This window comes from Solanum stenotomum, chromosome 3 (genome assembly GCF_019186545.1).
Source record: "Solanum stenotomum isolate F172 chromosome 3, ASM1918654v1, whole genome shotgun sequence".
NCBI lineage: Eukaryota > Viridiplantae > Streptophyta > Magnoliopsida > Solanales > Solanaceae > Solanum > Solanum stenotomum.
The window spans coordinates 2,235,953-2,259,280 of NC_064284.1; the positions used below are offsets into that span (position 1 = coordinate 2,235,953).

The window sequence follows — 23,328 nt, forward strand, 5'->3', positions numbered from 1 at the left end:
TTTTCAATAAGGGGGTTCAAAATCTGAAAAAATAGACACACGAAGTAGCCGAAGGGGGTTCGACATCTACTATATATGCCTAAAAAAAATATTTTAACCACGTATAAATCATATAATTTTTCGCCGAAGGGGGTTCAGATGAACCCCCTAATTGTAAGGTGACTCCGCCACTGCTTAGAAGAGCAACTTTCACATGTATGTTTAGCATATAACAATATGGTGCCAATTACTGAGTAACAACATACAGAGTTAAGTGCAAACATGCATATGCTGAATGTAAACATAAAATTGAGCCATATATAATGCTAGCATTTGATGCCTCAAAAAACACATATGTATACAAAGTTGTTGAGTTGATATCACTAACCTTGTTCAGATCATAGCCGCATTGACTTGCATATCCAATAATACTAGATTAGTAAGAAGATTATCCAAAAGTTGTGACAGCTTCTAGGAATTAGGATGCAGTAATAAGCTCATACGAATTATGATGCAGTTATAACTTATAAGGAAGAGAAAAAAAGGAACAGAATTTAAAGATATCTCAGACAACCAATAAAGCAAATGAATACTCTTTTTCAGAGGTAGTGATAACATTGAGCACAAACTGAACAAATGGACCATTCTCAAGTTGCATTCTACTTAACAAAATGAAGTCTCAAAACAGACTATAAAGAAACATTTAACCAACTTTTGCAAGTTCCATTAGAAGATCAATGAAAAGAAGTGAAGAAAGAAATGACACGATTTCAGGTTGTTGAAATCATAATTACCATTACTCCATGTGTCAGCGCTACTTCTCAGGTAATCTTAAGAACACTAAGTGTAGACATAAGTAAAGTGCTCACCCACAACATCTCCAATTACACTCATGTTAGTATTTTGGGGTCATGCAACACATCGTCCTTGTTTGTCAAATATTACTATTGCAAGTAGTTCTCAATTTTGTTAAAGTAAAGTCACATTTTGGTTTAATTCTAAACAACATACATTATTTATAACTAATATTTCTTGGTAAAAACACAGTCATTATGCAGTATCAAAATGCAATCAAACCAGAGGCAAACAAAGGATATAGGTTCCAAAAAAATTTGAACTCAATCACAAATAACACACATACTGATCTATATAATAATATTGTCTAGTAGAAATTAAGTAAAATCTACCTTTTGGATAGTTGTCTGACAGAGGAAAATGTTGTGGAAACTCTGTGGAGAGAACAAAGAAATAAGAGTTGTTCAATCTCTTCGGCATACTATCAAACACAATAGGTGCATAAGAAATGATTTCCTTGGTGAAAAACGATGATGGAGAAAGTGTGTCTATCTATCTAATATGCGGACGCGTATTTGCTTAAGGAGAAGTACAAACACATGTTCATGAGAGAAGGGGATGTAATTTAACTACCAATTATATAGTTCCAAAGTTCAGTTACCAATCAAATATATAAGTTCATAAATGCAATACAATAACTATTTCTTTTTGTACAGTTAAGTTATGTGATACGATGTTCATAGCGCACATATGTGGAACACCAAAGTGAGAATTGAGAGAATCAATTTTGTTATTAATGTATATCACATTTAACCAATGCGGAGAATTGAGATAACCAAAAGATTAAAGCAATTCAAGAAAAAAAAACATAGGTGAAGTAAAGCAAATCAAAAATGGCTTGTTCAAATATGGTAAAATTACTTGCAATTTCAAAATAAAGACATTTATGAGAAGACGAACATACCATAATAAGGAGATGAAGCTACATTATTATTGTGTGTCAATTGGAGGTAAGGGTTGAGGAAACCTGCAAATCATCGGGAACCAAGTTTGACAATTAAGAACAAAGAAAAAATTAGCAATCTTGATATTTATGAATACCATAGTGGCAACATGCACAAATGATAGAGAAAGAAAGGATCTTTGTTGGACATGTATTTTTTTAGGATTTAAGAGGTAGAATAGAAATTAAAGCAATGACAATGAAATGCTTTAGACTGAACATGAATCACGTCTTATACTATAGCAATCCTGTCTTAATTTTATCTCTTACTTCATACACATTTTTTTTTGTTGTAGAAAATCTATTGTGAAAAAAAAAATTAGTTGATTTAGGCATATTGTCAAATACCTTCCATTCATCAGAGTGCAAATCTAATGTAGTTATCAATATGCATGTGCAAACAAACTACTCAAATAAATAGCAAAAATACTAATATCACCAGAATTCCATTAACAGTAAGATGCATTAAAAGGCGAGAATAGATAAAAATTCAATATAACAAACTTAGAACTAGAATAAGTATTTAAGGAAAAAAAGAAACAATCAACTATATAGATGCATGCATGTTGAACATCTGCCAATACACCAAGTAGAGGACAAAAAAAATTAATTAAAACTTACTAAAACGAGCAAAGCAATAGAAGCAAGTGCAACCACATCAGAATAAGATGATTAATTATTGCAGAAATGAGAAAATCAGTAAACGCGGAGACATAGCAGAGTATCTAGTATCCATATTTGGACCAAAACTTAGTAGTTGCAAAAGATACTTAATTGCTTAAACATATTAGTGAGCTTAAAATTCATTCGATTTATCAAATTATAATTCTTTATGGACCAAAATATTCAAAATGAGAAGAAAATAAAGAGTCGGCTACTGAAATCCCATAAAAAAAATGTGTAAAACAAAAGAAAGGATGAAAGAGAAAGAAGAAGAAAAAAACACAATCACACATGCATGATACAACCCAAGAAAAAACTTAAACAAAGCAATAAACTTCAAAAAAAGATTGTTACCTGAACTATATATGCTCTTTCTCCGTGTTGTGTTTTTTTATTGTGGTGGAAAATTTCAGGAATGACAAAGAGCAGATTTACTTGAAGAGACAAAATAAAGATAACACCAAAGGAATTAAGAACGATAAAAAGTAAAAACCTATTTTGATGACAGTTTTTCTACAATTTCAAGAGCTTCATTACACAACTTCATGAAGAATAGTCTAGAATGTGATAAGAAGGTGGAATGGGTTAAAGTATTGGGCAGACAGTTGTACTAAGTAATAGCACATGGCTTTATGAGGTAGATCCAATTTATCCTTTGAAATTACAAAAATGCCCTTATTTGTATGCTTGTTAGAATTGTACCGTACAACTTTTGGAGCTCTGTTCCTCCTTCTCAACTCCCACATCTAAATAAGGGTATATATGTATAATTTTGCATTCATTTTTTGTATATTACCTTTTAATTATCTTTATTCACTTTAATATGAATAAATTACGAAGAAAATAAATTTTTTTATCACTTTATCTAATAATTTTTGACTATTAATCAAATTATTTTATTTTTATTTTTGTTCAAATATTTATCACGTGAAAATTACAATGTTGATTTGATTCAACACTGTAAATTTTTTTGAAATATATACACATGAAACTTTTACAGTGTTGATTAAGTTTCACAGGAATTTAAAAGGATGAACAACAAGGCGCAAGGCAACATTGCCTTACAAGGTGCAGAGCCTGTGCGCCTTCTTTCATTTTAATTAATTTAATTTAATTTGTTTTTTCAAATTTTGAAAATTTAAATATTTTTATATGAAATAGTGTGTGATTATGTAATTATTTGAAGTAACTATTTTAAAGTAACATGAAATTTAATCGTTATATTAGGAATGTTTGTTTATTTATATGGCTTTCCCTTTTTCTTAAAATCCATTTTATTTTAAAAGTTCATATTTTTTGTTCAATTTATGGGCAAAAAGAATTGAAAGGAAGTCAAAAGGCCAGAGCTGGAGTCGTTTCGCCACGTTTGACACGGTGGACAAGTTTAGTGGGGCCCTTGATGACGCGTCATGTTTTTATTAGTCAATATTGCGTCACCAGTAGGTCCCAGCAAATAAATATATTGTGAAGAAGACCCACTTTCGGATTTACTGGGCCTGCAGTGTTTTTGATCCGTCAAGTTGACTTAGAATTGATTCATCTCTTTCTCCGGTGACTCTTCGCCATCACCGGCGAATTTACGGCGTAAGTTATCGTCCTTACAGTGATCCTTTTATATATGTATATATATATATATCAATTGATTAATTCTTTATTGTTTGCTGTTTTTACTCGCATAAAAATTGTGTTATCGAAAAGGAACAGTAGAATAAACCCTGTTTGAAGGTGCAGTTGCTGTTGTTCTTAAATTTACAATTCGCTTCGATTAGTGTTTGTTTGTTTATGTAACTTTTCTGTTCAATTTTAGAAAAATCAATCACAATTTTAGTTTTATTTTGCTTCCGCAGGAGTCGCATAAGAAAAGTATTTGACTAAAATTTTCTCGCCATTTTCGGAAGAAAATTTTATAACATATAAAATGCCTATTTATTCCAAAATTGTCTTAATTATAAGATAAAGAAGAAATTAGGTCAAATTGTCCTTCGAAAATTAGAAGGGGAATTATTTGATCTGTGAAGATCACAATGCTTGCATTACACAAGTTTATAGTTCAGTTTAAGTGATAAACAAATGCTAAATGTTTAAATAAGGACGTATGAAATTGTTCTTGTTTTAAAACTTACTGTAGGATCAACAGAATCAAAATTATTGTGTTAATTAAAGAGAAGAAAGTGAGAAGAAATTTGTGGAAATATATGTTAGTGAGATGCTAAGATCAATATCTCTTTCTGTCCCCAGTAGTGTGAGATAGTTTTACTTGACAAATTAGTTTCACGTATGAATTATTCTTGAAATGTAAGGGTAACATTTCCTTAGTTTCACGTATGAATGTTCCTCGAAATGTGAGGGTAACTTTGGTAATGTTAATGATTTTTTTGTTCAAAAATCTGATATATGAATTAGCAATGTGCCAATGGTCTATTGGAAAGAGACTCTCTATCTTCACAAGGTAGGGGTAAAAGACTGTGTACACGCCACCCTCCCCAGACCCCACTTGTGGGATGACACGGGGTATGTTATTGTTGCTGTTGAACTAGCAATGAGGTGTTTGTATAATTTGGTCTTGTTTTTCCATGTCTAAGAAAGTTATAAAGCAGTTAGCTGATTTTGGAACACAACTCTTGTCATCTTTACTAGAGTGAATGAGATCAGGCTTCAGCTTCTTATCTCTTTTGAATGATACATCACACTTTCTGTAGCATCTATCCTGTTTCTTAGTGTTCTTTTTCCTTACACAGATAGCATAGCGAAAAAGTTCAAACAATTGACACTGTTCTTTTTGAATTCTTAAGAAGTCTGAACAGTGCAAGAACGTTGTTTGTTGATTTGTTTAATATAAAGACGATGCAATTAATCTGAATCTGCATCATTAAATAGGATCAAAGGAGCTGCTGGCAACCTAAAATTACCAAATCATGAATGTGAAACTATTTCAGCAAGAGTTTCTTCTCTGATTCTTCAGTATTGGTTAGGCAATTCGAACTTTAGCATAAATAGGTGAATCTATCCATTGCATTTAACTTTATCACCAAGTTTTGACATCTCCATCCTGTCTATGTCGTCTCACATTTTTTTGGTTGACACAGTCGGATGTCCATTTGCAGCATGTCTTCTAAAATGTTTTTTCTTTGATGGATGTCACTGTTAGATCTGTTTATAATTTATTTACTAAAGCTTGGAATATTATATCATACTGTATTTCATGAAACTTAAGTGATTCTAATTTATGCCATTTGTTCTTTTTTTTTGTGCCTTCAATTATTTCATTAGTAGGATGTCATCTCGTGATGTAGTTTGTTTTGCAAGATGAAATTGAACACACCTAGTTCTCAGAATTATTTTTTCTTCCATCTTCTGTTTGAATTCATAATCAACTAGCTATGTTTGGATATCTTTCAGGATTTTTGTCAGAGAGAGAAGATTTGAAACATCCAGTAGAGAGAAAAAAAATGCCTTCACAGAAGATTGAAAGTGGGCATACTGACACTGTCCATGATGTGGCAATGGATTATTATGGTAAGCGTCTGGCAACAGCTTCTTCAGACTGCACCATTAAGATAACAGGGGTCAGCAATTCGTCTTCGCAGCTACTGGCTACTATAAGTGGCCACCAAGGACCAGTGTGGCAAGTAGCTTGGGCTCACCCTAAGTTTGGTTCCCTCCTTGCTTCTTGTTCTTCTGATGGAAAGGTAATTATCTGGAAGGAAGGTACTCAAAATGAGTGGAGCTTAGCACGTGTTTTCGATGACCATAAAGCTTCAGTCAATGCAATAGCTTGGGCTCCTCATGAATTTGGCCTCTGTTTGGCTTGTGGATCTTCTGATGGGAACATTTCCATTTTCACAGCAAGATCAGAAGATGTTTGGGAGACATCACGGATTGATCAGGCTCATCCAGTAGGTGTTACATCTGTTTCGTGGGCGCCATCAACAGCTCCTGGCTCTCTTGTAGGCTCTGATCTGCTTAATCCCGTGCCGAAGCTTGCATCTGGTGGCTGTGACAATACAGTTAAAGTGTGGAAGCTGTTTGATGGAACTTGGAAGTTGGATTGCTTCCCAGTTCTTCAAATGCACACTGATTGGGTGAGGGATGTTGCTTGGGCCCCTAACTTGGGGCTACCAAAGTCAACTATCGCGAGTGCTTCTGAAGATGGAAGAGTGATTATATGGACAGTTGGTAAAGAAGGTGATCAATGGGTTGGTAAAGTGTTAAAGGATTTTGGTGCCCCCGTTTGGAGAGTTTCATGGTCACTAACAGGAAACATATTGGCTGTGGCTGATGGGAATAACAATGTGACATTGTGGAACGAAGCAGTAGATGGTGAATGGCAACCAGTGACAACAGTAGATACATAAAGTTCGACACTTTTATAGCCCTTGAGTCCAGAATGTTACATCATATTAACAAAACTATAGCTATTTTGCAAATATAGATTTTGCTTCATCATATCAATGTGCTATATAACACAACGATCGATGTGGTGTTTGACGGAAGAACATATATGTATGAACAACTGTTTCGTCAACTAGTTTGACGTTTCTATGTTGTCAAAGCATCTTTGATATACAATTTAAGGATATTAATCCTGTGATATCCCGTTGGACGTGTATGATAAAGGTAGGTATTATTTAGTCCTAGAGTACTTTTTATCTCAGATAAAAGGCGGGATAAAATAATCCCACGGAATATCCTTGTTTGTCTCATCCTACTAACCCAACGACCTCTAGGCTATCAGCAGTAGGATTTAAGAACAATAAAACTTTAATGTGAGACGCACCAAAATGTGTAAGACCAGCATAGAAGTCACGTAAGTTTAAACATGATATGCACATCTAACATTTTAATTAAAACTTTCGGAGTACTTCCGTGTTTTGGTTATTGGTGAGTTTGGTTCAATTTTATTTTTACACTTAAACAAGCTAAACGTTGAATAGTTTTAAAATAATGGTTTACCCATTGCACGTTGTATGCTTAATTGAGAACTGCTTGCCCATGTCTTTTCCTAATGGACTACAATTTACTACAAATCAATGGACCAGTAGGCCCAATACAAGTAATTCCATGTCTCAAATGTTTGTTGAGCATTCTTGGGCTGATTATATGTGGCCTAAACAAGTGGAAATATTGTTACTTGGAACATTTCGCCTTAAGGCCACTATAATGTTACAAGTATAGTTAAGCAGGAATCTAGATCTATATTACTTGTAAAAGGAAACTTCAGTAAATGTACCTTTGGCAAACTAGTTTACCAACATGGTCGAAATATGACTATATATATATATATTATATGATATTTAGTTTAAAGTAAATATTACTTCAACACAGTGTACATATTTTATAAACTAAATAGTGAAATTATATTTGACTATAATTTTCCCTACTTGTAAATGATTAATTTACTTAAGCAATGATCTCTCAATTTATTTCTTTGAAAAACTCATAATTATTTTAAATTCCAAAGCAAACAAAAAAGGAAAGGGCATATAATAACATGAAGAAGCAATAATTGAGGAAGCATTGTAGTAATAGATTAATGAACACCAAAGACAATCTTAAAGCCAATTGTCAAGGAGAAGGCACGTGCATTGTTAAGCAACCACGTGATGACCTTACACGTGCAACCATGTTAGCACTGTTAACGCACGTGTGAGAAGCATCAAAGAAAAAAAGACACTTATTAGTTAAAAGAGTTCGTGAGAAACCTAAGGCAATAAGACCACAAACAATGGGTTTTCTATCAAATATCCAGCTATACATTTAAGCAAAGTTTATGTTTGAATATACTAAATTAAAGGTGTAAGTATTACAACAAAAGAAGGTTCGTTCGAGATAATTTAAACACGTCATGTTCGATTTATAATTTTATTACTTCGTTAGTGTGAAAATATTGCTGTTGAAGGTATTAAAAAGGGACTAGATATACCTAAAATTACATGCCAGAAAATTGCTTAAAAGACTTGAAAAAGAATTTTGAATTTATTTAGAAAGAAAATATTCATAGGAGAGGCATTTATAGTTGGTTAGCAGGAGCGAAGCTATCTTTTCCGTTACGGATTCAGTCAAACTCTAATAACTTTGTTTCAGTAATTGTAAAGGGTAGTCGGTTCATAAGGCATTCCTTGTTGGCAAGGTTCGAGAAAGATCGCACCCAAAAGAGTGTGAAGAAGTTATTAAATATATAAAAATTATTATTTATTATAAGAAGCAACTTTAAAAGACTGAAATTTTAAATTCATAAACTTCAAATTCTGACTCAATTTTTAATAATTACAATTATTATTAATAGTTTTCACTTTTATTTTTCTATTGGTGTAATATTGATATGACTTGAATTTAAAAGAATATGTTTTTTCTTTATAAAACTTATATGATATGAATCTTAATTTGTTTGAGTCAATATTTCTAATTTCATATTGTTAACTTAAACTATAAAAGAGCAATTGTGCCTTGGCCTTTTGAATGAAGAATTGAACATGTAGCCTATTTTCTTTAGTTTAAAAGTCAGTCACATGATAACTGACAATATCCCTATCCTTTGTCACGTGCTTAGTCGGACCCCACGAACCCACTCAATGCCCCCACACATCTTAATTTATACTTCACCTGTTCTGTATTTTTCTTTTTAGTCTGTCTCTTGAAAAATAACACTTATAATGTTATGCTCCATCAATTAGTATATTAATTTTAGAACATTATAAATTCCTTTTATATTTATTAAAGTTTGTACCCAATAAAACTATATCATATAAATTGAGATTAAAAAAAATACTTTAAATTCAATTAATATCGACATTCAAATTGAAGTTTATAAATTACTCCCTTCAATGGCGGAGCCAAAATTTTCAATAAGGAGGTTCAAAATCTGAAAAAATAGACACACGAAGTAGCCGAAAGGGGTTCGACATCTACTAGATATACTTAAAAAATTCTTTTAATCATGTATAAATAATATAATTTTTCGTCGAAGAGGGTTCGGATGACCCCACTACTTGTAAGGTGGCTCCGCCACTGACTCCCTCTATCTCATCCCGTATTAATTGATTATTTTTCTTTTACACACATATTAAGAAATCATAAATAAAAAGATTATTTTATTAATTTACTCTTAATTTTTTTTTGGGGAATTTTACAAATAAACGATAATACTTTTTAAAAATTTTAATTGCAAAAATTTCTATATAAAAAATCTAATTAACATTTTTTTTTATTTAGTGAGGTAAACAACTACTATAAATTAATAATTTAGGTACTTATAATATTTTAAAATAAATATAAAATCTAAACTAAATGCTACTGAATTCAACCAGTAGAAGAAGAGGATACTCTTGAAGAAAATAAAAGACAAAAAAAAGTAAAAGAGGAAAGCTGGTAGAAAAGTAGGACGAATGATTGGTTGTCAATGTAAACAAACTTTATCTGTTTTTAACTGCGTTTTCACCTTGGGATTTGTAATATTATCCCGCCCTATAAATAATTCTTATTACAAATTATCTCCATCACCCATCCAAAAGAACACAAAAGAAGAAAAGCAAGAGATTATGCTACAGAAATTGCACCAAGTCACTGATACATCTTTTAAGAATTTCACTTCTTTCAACTCGCATCAACTTTTAGAATTTAACGTTTATGAATTCTCTAAATTATCACTGTAATTATAACTCGTTCATGCTTTTAACTATTAAATCGTGATTTAAAGTGAAATTGAAAGTGTTTATCCAAAATGTAAATGAAACATCCTATACAGAAACGTGGATAATCATGATGACTGAGCAATTTGAACCAGTTTGAGCTGTAATGTTCGTGCTTAAACGTGGGTTAAGGAATATATTAACATGAGAGTTAACAAGGTAAACAAAGTACTAATAATGGAGTTAAAAAAATAGCAGTACCCAGGAAACAGCTTCAACTTTTTTTTTTAATTATTATAAATATTTTTTATTTAAAAAAAAAAAACAAGGGACAAAGCGCAATTCCCGATGGATTAAGGCGAAGTTAATACTAGTAATAATAAGAGATAATAATACATAGAAAAAGGAAAAAAACAGAGGAATCCGGCTGTAAACTTGGACTCTAATGGTAGTAGCTTCACGGCGACAAAACCTGCTGGATCGATTCTTAAGGGTAAAGGGGTTGTATCGATTTTAATCCACTTCACTATTTTTTGTTAATTAATTAATTACAGTAAGTACTAATTAACTTTACTTGTACTAAAAAAGAAGAAGATAAATACATACAGATTCTTCATTTAAATTATTCGAACAGCACATGACAGCCGTGACATCCAATTTAAATTAGCACCTTTAGCATTCAATTTTTGACCTTTAAAACAAAGTTTCGAACTCTAAAAAAGTCTAAAGTAATCCTTTACTTACCACAAAGATAAAGTAAAATTTGAAATCATTATTAAAACATCTAGTGATAATATAAACTTTCAAATTTGCTTAGCAATTCATTTTATTTTATTTTATTTTTACACTATAATAAAAAGTAGTAGTAGTAGTACTTAAAATACAAGCATGTTAAGGGGAAAATGAAACAACTTTACAGATTTATCAAGTGATGTGTATTTTTTATTACACAATTTTTAAATTGTGCTATAAAAAAGGGAGAGGTAATAAAAGATGCTTTAAAATAAAAATAAAAATGGTGAGGTATAATTACGAGAAAGACCTTCATTACACTTATGAAAAGGCCTCTGACCCGGACCCCTTACTTTCAGCTTTTGAGCACTTGTCTGTCCTCTTCACACTCAATTCCTTCATTCTCTCTTCCTTTTTCTCAGCTTCCGATTCTCCATATAAAGAATTAGTCTCAAACCTACCGTTACTTTGCGTTTTACACTCCACCATTCTTACACTACACACCAGCAACTTCTTCTTCTTTTTTCTAACAATGGAAGCATCGGATTTATTCGTCAGCGGCTTTTTCTCACATGCCGGAGACGAACAAATTCCGAATAACATCAATAATAACTGTAACAATTTTTCTGTGGATGATCTTTTGGTTATCCCTAAGGAAGATGAAGTTATGGCCGACGCATTTTTCAACAGTATTACAGGAAATTCTGCTGATTCTTCCACCGTTACCGTCGTTGACAGCTGTAATTCCTCTGTTTCTGGTGGAGATGGACAATTTAACGGCAACCTCAGCGGCCGCAGCTTCACCGATGCTCCCTTCCCTAACAGCGAACTCTGCGTTCCGGTAATTACACGAGAAAATTGTTTTGTTTCATTTTTTCCGCCAATTTCGGAATCAAATTTTGTCTTAGAAATTGTAAATCAAACACGTGTAAAATGTGAACAATTCATGTATAGTTTTACAATTGTATTGAAAAATAGAGTCCAAATTCATACTATTTGGTTGAAATTCAGTGAATTTAACTTGTTTATTTGTTTGTAACAGTTTGATGACTTGGCTGAGCTTGAATGGCTCTCAAATTTTGTGGAGGAATCATTCTCAAGTGACGACGTTCAAAACCTGCAGTTCATCCCTGTAGCAAACATTAATTCCTCCACCATCACCACCGACAGTTCCTCCTCCGCAACCACATTTTCCACCGGACCTAACTCTCCACCTGCCTTCCCCACCGACACCTCTGTTCCTGGCAAAGCTCGCAGCAAGCGCTCACGCGCCGCTCCCTGTGACTGGTCCTCACGCCTCCAGCTGCTCTTATCCCCTGCCACATCATCATCAGAGAGCAACAACATCTCGCCTCCATCTGCTAACAACACTACTTTCGCCACGGCCAAAGCCACCAAAGCGCCGTCGAAGAAGCGAGAGAGTGTGGAAACGCCGGGACGGAAATGCCTGCACTGTGCTTCTGATAAGACACCACAGTGGCGCACAGGGCCATTAGGTCCAAAAACTCTGTGCAATGCATGTGGAGTTAGGTACAAGTCAGGTAGGCTTGTGCCGGAGTATCGACCGGCGTCTAGCCCGACTTTTATCTCAGCGAGGCACTCGAATTCTCATCGGAAAGTTCTGGAACTCCGGAGGCAAAAGGATCTCCAGAGACACCAAGCACATCACCACCAGCATCAATTGCTTAGTCAACCCACAATTTTCGGTGTATCAAATGGTGGTGATGAATTCCTGCTTCATCATCACCAAAATTGTGGTCCAAATTTCAGGCACCTCATCTAGTATCAGTCACCTAGTGTAGGGGATAACTACTTTGCACTTTTCTCGTTTTAAAAAGTTTGAATTAACAATCCCATTTTCCTAATTCCATCTAGTTTTAGAAAGTTGAAAATATCAGGATATCAAGAGATAGGAGCAAAAAATAAAATGTTCCTAGCAATCCTAGACAAGATAAAAGAGAAGAAGATTAAATGCGAAATAGAAATTAGAATTTTGTAACGTTTCTCTTAATTTTGGTATTAATTAATTTATAGATTCATTTTAAGACTTGTTAAGTCAAATATTTTTAGGTAATTATATCTTGTTTCGTTTGTATTTGCCAAATCATTTCATGACTATATCGTTATGCGTTTAACTTCCATATATCACCAACATAAAAATAAGAGTAGTATACTTTACGTCACAAGAAAGGAAACTACAAATTCAACTAAAATATTTATATCATGCTATCAATTAAGGGATCGTTTGGTTAGTGAACTTGAGTCTATAGAAAAGTGCTAATTAGTACCTTCTAAAAGCAAGAGAGTTGAAAGTAATGGCGGAAACAAAATTTGTATTAAGAAACGTCAAAATATAACTAAAAATATACACAATTAAGCTAAATAAAACCCATTTATTATATATAATTTTGCATTTAAAAGGTGCCAATTGTTATTTCAGAATATATACAACTCGAAGTATATAAATAGTGTATACTTCAATCATATTGATAAACTAGATGACCGAAGGGTGAATAAGTTTCCCTACATATTGGTGTATTCTAGTATCAATTTGGACCAGGTTGAAGGAATTAGATTTTATTCGTTTGTTGACAAATGGAGTAAAGAGATAAAAAAAATAGTGTGTAAATTTAATAAGATGGAAAGTGGGTGTGGGGGAATGATCGATGGAAGCAAATTGTATTGTGCATATTGCGCCTTTGTCAATGACATGGGCCATTGTGCCATAACTTGAAAACTTGAAAGGTGAGAAATTTGCACATGGAGGGCTCACTGGCTCAACTAATTAATTTCCTGTCTCAGCTTCCATTACTATTTTCAAAAGCTACCACCTCTTTTTTTTTTTCTTTTTTTTGGAAAATAGTAAAAACAAAAATAGAAGTTGGTTTTACAGTTGTTACAAAAAAATAAATCGAAGTTGGTATTGTATCTTTTCATTGGGTATCTACATGGATAGCTTGCTAGAAAAATGAGTATAATTGGGTGTACCAAGAGGTCCCAATTTAAAGAAATAGTACTAGAAAGAAAAAAGGTAGAAAGTCTAATCTCAATATTTCATTTTGATAAAGAAATGACTTTGGACGGAGTTAACTTGATTTCAAAAGTTATTTCATGAAATAAAATTATTTACAGCTATATAAATAGAGAGTTATTGTCGGACTCTAACACTCTCATGTCCATGACAAACCATAATCATCAGACTATAAGAAAGAGAATGAATCAAGACGGACAACAAAATTGTCACTTTACACAAGCCTGCTATCAATAGCAAGAGCAAAAAAAAGGTTTATGTTGAATTAGTACATAAAACCAGTATAAGCCAGTCGACAAGCAAAATGAGTTTACATACACAGATAACTAAGTTTTTGACAAAGAAAGGGGGGACCCTTCTTATATCCGCCCCTACTGAAACCTATATGAGAAAAGTCTTTGTTCAGTACTCCCCTAAATCGACAATGAGTTGTGACGAGCCTAGCTTCAATTCAATGATAATTAAATAAATGATTATGAGTCCAATTTAATTAACTCAAAAAACTAGCTAACTAACCCATGGAGGAATAGATCATAGATGATTGTTCAAAAATATAATTGAAAAGATCACCCAATCCATAGAGTCAATTTGATAAAAAGTAAATAATAATAAAAAATATCATTGTTTTGTTTAATTCTATATATAGAGAAGTACAAATATGTCTATATATTATTGACCCATAGTTTCCCTAATACTATTAAATGAATTGAATAAACAAAATATAACATAGATTTCAGTGACCATATTATATATATTGGCCTATGAAATTAAGTATGGGGAGAAAAAAAATAAAGATGAAGAAGAATATCGTGCAGTGTACGAAGTATAGCTGCATGGAATTGCGTTGAGAATCAATGTAGGAAAAGAACGAGGAACAATTTGATTATAACCAGTAGCAAAATTTTAAAAGAATAATAAATCGATTAATATTATATAAAATTAAAGTTATAGTACTACGCTAATTATGTATTTGGGATAACCTAGGTCAAAGGACGAACTATATTGGATTAAAATAATTACACACTAATGTTTGGCCCCTATATAATTGTCTACCCTGTCTTAGACATTTTGCACTTGTGAAGGGGGCCACTACGTTATTTTTACCCAATCTCTCTATTATTTGCTCCAAGGTTACTCCAACTATTTTAGTGATACAATCAAAATTTCATTCAGAAGATTTCAAATATATATGTGATAAGAGTCTGAAAAATACCTCAACTTTGGTCGAATTTACTGTTGTGATACTAAACTTTCATGAGGACCTATTACCTCCCTAAACTATTTAATACCGTATTTTAAACATATATATTTGCCCACGTGGACATAAAAAATAATGTAAAATTATAAATAGTAATGTGTCCACGTGGGCACATATATACCTTTAAAATAACTATTAAATAGTTCAGGGGATAAAAAATACGGTATTAAATAGTCTAGGGAAGTAATAGGTCCTTATGAAAGTTTAATATCGCAACAACAAATTCGACTAAAGTTAAGATATTTTTCAGACCCGTATATATATGATTTTGATCTTACATATATGCGATCCAAACTTTGATGACTCGTTATCTGCCTATGACTCTCCTAATAACAATTTATGTAGTGTTGTTAGATCGGATATAGCAAAGTTTTTTTAGAAAAAAGAAATTGGAAATTTTAGAAACTTATGATTTAAAGAAAGTCTTACATGTATAAAATAGTATAAATTATAGGAACCACATATTATAAGTACTAAATAACATCCTATTCCTTCTAGTTTTCTATTTACCAAAAATCCCTTAAAAATAACGTTTGCGGGATACATAGCGTTGTACACGGGATACATTAGGTTTGATACATTCCACATAGCGTGATACATAGTGTTGTGCACGGGATACATGCGGAAGACATAGCGTTGTGCACGGGATACATAGCGTTGGATACATTCCACATAGCGGGATACATAGCGTTGTGCACGGGATACGTAGCGTTGGATACATTCCACATAGCGGGATACATAGCGTTGTGCACGGGATACATAGCGTTTGATACATTCCACATAGCGGGATACATAGGTAAATAAGGGATTTTTGAAATAAGTAGGGATAAATGGATATTAAGGTAAGTAAAGGAGTGTAGTTAAGTAATTTGTCCTATAACATATGCAGCTATAGATTAGCTCATTAAGGACAAATAAGAATCTTAAAGTTGAGTTAATGTTTTTTTTTAAAATAAATGTGCAAACATTCTTGTTGGAAAATTTTATTTTAAAAAAGATAATGTATCCATAAAATGAAATAGAGGGGTATTATACATGATACTCTCCAAAAAGCAGTTGAAGGCATGTCAAGTTTACAGTATATTATGCACCTTTTCAATTTAACACGATTATATTAAAAAAAAATTACTTTAAAATTTGTGTCGAGTAAACCAAAATACCCTATTGATATTTTTTATGTTTAATAAAAGGTCACTAGACACGGTCTAGTGGTAAATTTGCGGGAAAAAAAAGAAGAAGAGTAAACTAAAATATGTAAAATAAAATAGAAGGTAAGAAAACTTTAAAGGGATTAAAATATACGTATGGTGCAAAAATGTAGGTTAGGAGATGCATGCATCGTGCAATTCTTCTTCGATTTGACTCCTTTTAGGTGAAAACGATAGCAAAAAATGCCACTTTTTAAAAACATATAATTATACTGGGTTTTCCGTGCTTACGTGCATCTTGACTAACTTTACAGAATATAGACATAAGTATTTTTCCTTGAAATTCTCTTATGTTTAAAGGTGATTTGTAAGGTCATTGAATCGTGTATAGCAAATGAATGGAGACATCTAAATATAGTAAATTATTAAAATAGATATAATTCTCTTATATATCTTTATCTATGATTCCATTTATTATATATTATTGGTACGGTGCTTAAATAAAGTAAAATAATAGCCCCTCCCCCCCCCNCCCCCCCTCCCCGCTTCCTTTCAAATATAATGTATGTATACTAGCTACTAGATTGTGATCAATAAAAATGAAATGAAAGAGACAAGTATGGGATCCAACTGTTCCTGCATGGGTCTCTAAGTAATATGAACCCACACAAATAAATAGTACTTGAAGGTACAATGTATGTACACACACACAAATGTCCACCAAAAATACTGTATACTTAGGGATACACTCATCCAGAGGCAGAGCTAGCTACACACATCGAAGGGTGACTCATCTGAATGTAACTCATCATATATATATATTGGATCTTCTACTTTCAAATATGAATAAATTAAACTTTTATATACTAATAATTTAAACAAATTACTTGCTATAACATATTGAAATACACGTAAAGAAATCTTCCCATGACATATTAAAATACACGTATAAAGAATTCTTGTTACAACATAATAAAATGCACGTAAAGAATTCTTTTAATTATGCAGTATATATCTCGTAAGTATAAGATAGAATTATATTTTTTGGGAGGGAGGGGGGGGGGGGGGGGNGGTAGACATGCATGTGGAGGAGGAAAGAAGAAGCACATGGAAATAAGTGAAATGTAGTGTATGGATAATATATCCAAAGGTGTTCATGTCGTCTCTAGGGATCTTTCCATGTTATTTGGTAATACGTTTCAATTATTCTTGTCTCCCTATACCTCTTTTGTGACATTGACTCTTTACGATATTTACATATCACAAATATTATTAATTAATTTAATTTCTTCCAAATATAAAACCTTCCACATATTTTTTAGTAAGTTAATTTGCATATAGAGTTAAGTATTTTACTTATATATATGATAATATATAGTAATTATTTTTTTTAATAATATTGATTAAGCTAAAATTCAAGATTTTAGTTTTATGTATTTTAGATCATCAGATCGTGGTATCAAGTCGCCCAAAATAAATCTATTAGTAACTCTTATAAAAAGTAAACTTATAATCTTGAAAATAAAATAAATTATTTACTGCAAATAAACTGACATGATAATATAATTAATCGCGTTTTTTTTTTCAAAAAAAAAAAAGTAGTGGAGAAAAGGATGAGAGAGCAAGCTGGAGTCAAATCAAAATCATTAATTTGGTGGAAACTTAATAGCTACACGTCATTAAGAAGGTGAATTAGTGGTAAACTATAAGCTGTGTTCATGCCAAATAATTAAAAGCTGATATATATAATTGCCATTGCTAAATTGCTTTCTTCATTGCAAAAGTTTGGTGGGAAATCTTCTTTCATGTAATGAGTGATATGTTGATATTGCTCCAACCAGTCTAACCAATTAAAAAAAGGAGCAGTGAATAAACCATAATGATCAAATTAAACATGTCCATATGAAAGGATTCATCTAAGGAAAAAAACAACAACCAAAAATAACCCACAAAATAAATAATGAGAAGTAGTTTCAGCATTCTATTCTCATTTATTTTTGGCAAGATATTTTTAGCCCGATATTTTCATTCCATACTTGATTTTGGTACATTATTTTATTTGAGTCGAACTCTATTAACAATTACCTCTCTACTTATACAATATAGAATAAATCTTAATTGTGGATTATACGGAATATATTAATATTGTTATGGTAAGTGTTATACATAGAGAAGATAGGACCAAATAATTAAGAAAGATGGGAGTCACATGACCTGTTTAACTACACATTATTATAATTTATAACATCAAGTCTGTAGACAAGCTTAATTATTTTTACAAAATCAAATACAGAATCATTTACTATTATAATATTCTAACCAAAAATCTTAATAAATTTGACCAGACACGCGTTGAAGGAACATATCACAATTTCTGTACTCAGAACTTAAAAAAAATTAAAATTAAAATTCTTACAATTAACTGTATATAGTTTTGATTAACCATATGGAGTACATTTCGAGTAACAAAATAATACTAAGTTTGATTGAATCGGTTGAATTTATATTAATTGTATACGCTTATGCTCGATATATTGAAAATCCTCCAAATTAAAAATGGAAAGGCCATGCACCCTTAAAATCAGCAGAACTAATCATGTTATAGTTGATTATTTGTGCACCATATTAAATTAACTAAAAAGTGGCATAGATATATAGGTACAATAATTTCATTTGTATATTTAAAGCCTTGAGTAAGAAGCAATTCATTTGAGCTAAATGGTTATAAAGAGCTTTCATGATACTTATCGACACTGAGTGTTTATATATTATGATCAGTTAAACATGATTACGTGATAAATGTGAAAGACATGTGTACATTGAGCAAGAGTAAATTTTTGTTTTGGCCATAATTTTTTTTTTTCATTTAGATTTTTGTTTTTGGCAATAAACGTAGTTAAGAATATTGTCACTTTGGCCATAACTACATATGGACTGCATCTCTTGATCATCATTTAAAGGCAATTTCATCTGGTGATCCTATTTTTTTTTGTTGCAAGATTAATATATAATTTTGACTAACTTCCAAGTTGCAGGATGTGAAATTAAATTAATTAGAAAAAAAAATACTTACCTAAATTGGGACTATAGACTGGTCCAGTCTGTCACACTACAATCACGTGTATGGACATATTATATTAGTGATTAATAAGCTAATAGTGATTAGGTTCTCTAAGTTGAAGATTAGTTGAATAAATTTCAGGCTTACCAAATGGAAACAAGCCAAAGAAATTAGGTGGAAAATCCAATTTTACAGCTAAAAATAAAAAAAGATAGGGCACATGCTTCTGAAAATTGCTTGCATGTGCAGAAAAGACTACATGGATTAGAGAGTTGATATAGCTATTAATAATTAGTAGTAATTATATAAAAGTGGTCCCGTTAATGTAAATTAAAATTGTGATAGTTTAATCCAGTATATAAGTTTGCTTAGTTAATGGCTTAATCAAATTAAACTAATTAAGTTAATTTTTTTCCTTCTATTTCCGTGGTGCTTTGTGCGTCAGATTATCGAATGTATTCAACCGAAGCTTCTGCTACATTAAGGGCAGGCCCAAGGGAACCACACCTCCTATTGATGTACAATCGAACTGAATTGCTTGGTTTTAAAGTGGATGATAAATACATGTTTTTGTATTCTAATTTTAGTATAACATTTATCCATAGGCTTACTAATACTAATAATCAAACGTGAGACAAATGAATCTTATATTTTATTTCAAAATTATTATTTCTTATCCTACCAATTAAACGATACTTGCCGAGTGAATTTTCACTCCAATGAAAAATCTCAAAATTGATATGCAAACTAGAGAATTATAGTGTGGGCCATGGGCTCGAAATGTAAGAGGCCCAATATTCTCTGTAGCCCATCAAACCTGATTCAGGAGAAACCGTGAGACCAAACTTTAGTCTTATTTGAAATGTAATTGAAAAATAGTCACATTAAATATGAAAATAAAATTTGGATCAAAATACACCCTAGCTAAAATACGAAAAACCCTAGCACATTGAAACTTCAATACATAGGATAGAAGTTCGAATACTTAATTATGGATTTGAATTGCATGTAATCATCCGAGTTATACTATTTTAGTGCCAAGTTATAGTCGTTTCGAGTTCAACCGGCATGTCAAGTCAATAAATAGGTCATAAAACCTAACTAGTCAATTGTTACATAATCCAAGAAAAGCATCTCTTTTTCGAATATTTAAGTGTTTACATATACAATAAAACCTCACTAAATTAATATAAGTAGAACCATGAAATATTATTATTTTATAGAGGTATTATTTAATCGATAAATTAATATTTATTAATTTAAAGAGTGTTTTGAGATTCAATGAAGATTAATTTTGATTATATCAAAATTATTGTATCTTACTAATTTGTGTATCATATTTATGAAATTCACATAAAAAATAAACTTGATATACATAAAGTACAATGAATTATGTTTTGGATGCTATCAATGTTGCAATCTCGATTTGGATGACAAATTGATCCAGGAAAGATTAATGTTTTGAATGCATCAATTTTTCAATCCTGATTTGGACAATAAATATTCAGCAAGAGACAATAGCAAATTATTTTCGGCATTGCAAAATTTATTTGTGGGATGAAATCTCAGAGAAGTTGAATGAGCCTACTTGTGAAAGACATCATTCATAAACTTGAGGTTATGATTAATGATCTCAATTACCGTAATAAAATGGACATAAAAATATGTTGGATTACCTATGTAAAAATGATACATGTTCAGAGGTCCAGAACTTAAAAGAAATTGTGGATACCATAGGAAAAAAACAATATTGATGATGAAGTTGAAGGTGATACAATACCTATTGAACCGGATATGCATAAGGAAACACTTATTCCATCTAGAACTCATCACAATTTTATGGTAAAGTTCAAAAAAGACAACACCGAAACTTTTGGATGCAATTAGAAAAGTTAAAGATAAGCTTCAACTAATTTAAATTTTAACAAGAAACAAAATACAATTGAATCATATTTCATTAAATTGTCTTAAATATATTTGTGCTTCTATAGAATTTTTAATTTTTAATATTAATGGGACCATATATATATTTATATAGGAGTCTTCTGAAAATATATTATCTTATCGAAATGAGTAATTTTTTCCACTGGCTCAAGTCGGGATCAGATGAAAATATTATCTTAGAGAGAATATTAATTTATCGAGTATTAATTTAGTGAGGTTTTACTGTATATGTGATAATTCGTTTTACGAAACAACAACAACAACATACTCACTGAAATTTTACAAGTGTGATCTGTTTTCGAAAGACCCAAGTATATCAAAGGGTAATTATTTTTTTCCCAATGTATATATTTACTCCTCAACTAACCAATTAAAAGGAGATGACATTGAACTCGTGAAGGCCTTGTTCTTCAAGCAAGTCCTTCATCTCATTTTCAATATCCAGTTCATCCTCACGAGATGTAAATGCATTACAAGACTTTTTGCCTCAATTCTCCACCTCAAGTTTCACCAATAAAAAGACTCCGTGAACTCCCTAAGCAATATAGCATATGATAATAGTACTATTTATGAGTCACAAGAACATGTTCATCTTAAGTAGTAATTATTTTGTGATGGGCAGTGGCCTATTACTAGTATTACCTTTGCATGCCGTTGTTGAGTTTTTATCCATTTATTCTTCATGGCTAACTTTTGCTGTTCCATTGAGATGGAGCCTAGGACATTGAGCCAAGGCCAACTCAACCTTGCCCGAGTAATGCTTCTACCACAAACTTCTAAATTTGTTGATTTTACTACTTATCATTTATTTATTTTATGATAATGATAATGATGCAGGAAGTTGCTGTTGACATAGTACAAAATACACAATCAGACGAAGCATCAAATCTATTTCTAGAGGTATATATGCAACTATCACATTTATTTAATATGCTGATTTAGACAGTGAAAATTCATCCTTAAAATTAGTAGGGATCATAACAATTACTTCACCACTTTTTAGTTCTGCCTTTGAAAAATAGTTACGGTTATGGAATTTCAAAAATCAGGTGAAACCCTATGATAATGTCCTGAGATGTGAAACTCAATAATGTTTATTATTTACTCAACCAAAGCTCCACGCTAGGCCAGCCTAGAGGGGGCAAAGCGAGCTTATATGACTTCGACTGAACCTAGTAACTTTAGACCAAATATTATATTTGTCTTGAGAAATTCATTAATCATGTAGACATTATTTAGTTTAGATCAATAAATTTCAAATTTTGGCTCCGCCTCTTAATAGCAGGCATACTCAACATTGGTTGAGCCAAGAATAGTCAAAAGTCTAACTCTTATAAGACCTCAAGCATAACCCAATTTAAGAATCTAGCTCATGAGCGAAAGATTGATCATGTATATATGAGGAGCCAGCCATTGACTCAACTCAAGTTATATATGTATAAAGTAGTAGTAGTGTTAATTAAAGTTATACATAGTGAGTGATTTTTCTTTTTTTCTTTGAATGTGTGACCACATGATCTGAAAATGTAAATGGTACCATTTATATATAGGGAGGAAAGGCAGTTGTTCAAATAAAGGAAGCTTTAGTGGTAATTGAGGAAGCAGAATCAGTTGTAGAAGAAGATTGCATTGGGAAAGCAGTGAAAACAAACGTGATGATCGAGGCATCCTGTCAATGCGCGTACCCGTCGGCGATAACTGACGACTCGCCTGACCAATCTAAGTTCAAGGAACCACTCTCTGCTCCCTTTTGATTTCTAATTTCCTCCATCATATCCAAATAAACAGATGCAGCAGATCATCTTCTCCTTGTTTAGTTATTTACCTCTATAATTTTATTTTATTTGTTTTGGAGTCTAACTAATTCAGATTTACATTGTGTAACCGCTTAAGACATCTAATGAAATAGAAAGCGCTACTATTAGGATTTTTTTTTTCATTTCAACGGCTCGAATATGACATTTCTTCGTCCCACTATATCTCTGATGGTAGTGTAACGTTATATGATTCATCGGCATTCAAGTGTAAAGGGGTCGGTGTAGTATTTCAAATCGTGAATTTTCTTCTGAGTTAGATATATAGTTTC

General features: G+C 31.9%; 3 protein-coding genes across 3 annotated transcripts; all 3 read left to right on the plus strand.

The window, feature by feature from the left end:
* The first annotated feature begins 3,931 nt into the window (after positions 1-3,931).
* Positions 3,932-6,864, plus strand: LOC125860550 (protein transport protein SEC13 homolog B-like). The gene is made up of 2 exons (XM_049540534.1): positions 3,932-4,024; positions 5,840-6,864. Exon 2 carries the CDS (start codon positions 5,890-5,892, stop codon positions 6,793-6,795), a length of 906 nt encoding a protein of 301 aa, XP_049396491.1. The 5' UTR covers positions 3,932-4,024; positions 5,840-5,889; the 3' UTR covers positions 6,796-6,864.
* Positions 6,865-11,144: 4,280 nt separating this feature from the next.
* Positions 11,145-12,746, plus strand: LOC125860404 (GATA transcription factor 12-like). The gene is made up of 2 exons (XM_049540356.1): positions 11,145-11,641; positions 11,843-12,746. The coding sequence occupies exons 1-2, from the start codon at positions 11,333-11,335 to the stop codon at positions 12,581-12,583; spliced, it is 1,050 nt and encodes a 349-aa protein (XP_049396313.1). The 5' UTR covers positions 11,145-11,332; the 3' UTR covers positions 12,584-12,746.
* A 9,074-nt stretch (positions 12,747-21,820) lies between these two features.
* Positions 21,821-23,181, plus strand: LOC125859811 (uncharacterized). Its single transcript, XM_049539641.1, has 3 exons — positions 21,821-21,996; positions 22,080-22,142; positions 22,793-23,181. Exons 1-3 carry the CDS (start codon positions 21,925-21,927, stop codon positions 22,994-22,996), a joined length of 339 nt encoding a protein of 112 aa, XP_049395598.1. The 5' UTR covers positions 21,821-21,924; the 3' UTR covers positions 22,997-23,181.
* Positions 23,182-23,328: the final 147 nt, after the last annotated feature.

What these genes read in the sequence shown, in the direction of transcription:
- LOC125860550 (XM_049540534.1), top strand. Translation starts at nt 5,890, where the DNA reads ATGCCTTCACAGAAGATTGAAAGTGGGCATACTGACACTGTCCATGAT.
- LOC125860404 (XM_049540356.1), top strand. Translation starts at nt 11,333, where the DNA reads ATGGAAGCATCGGATTTATTCGTCAGCGGCTTTTTCTCACATGCCGGA. An exon ending in ACAGCGAACTCTGCGTTCCG is followed by an intron (nt 11,642 to 11,842) that starts GTAATTACACGA and finishes TGTTTGTAACAG; the next exon opens with TTTGATGACTTGGCTGAGCT.
- LOC125859811 (XM_049539641.1), top strand. Translation starts at nt 21,925, where the DNA reads ATGGCTAACTTTTGCTGTTCCATTGAGATGGAGCCTAGGACATTGAGC. An exon ending in GCCAACTCAACCTTGCCCGA is followed by an intron (nt 21,997 to 22,079) that starts GTAATGCTTCTA and finishes ATAATGATGCAG; the next exon opens with GAAGTTGCTGTTGACATAGT. An exon ending in CATCAAATCTATTTCTAGAG is followed by an intron (nt 22,143 to 22,792) that starts GTATATATGCAA and finishes ATTTATATATAG; the next exon opens with GGAGGAAAGGCAGTTGTTCA.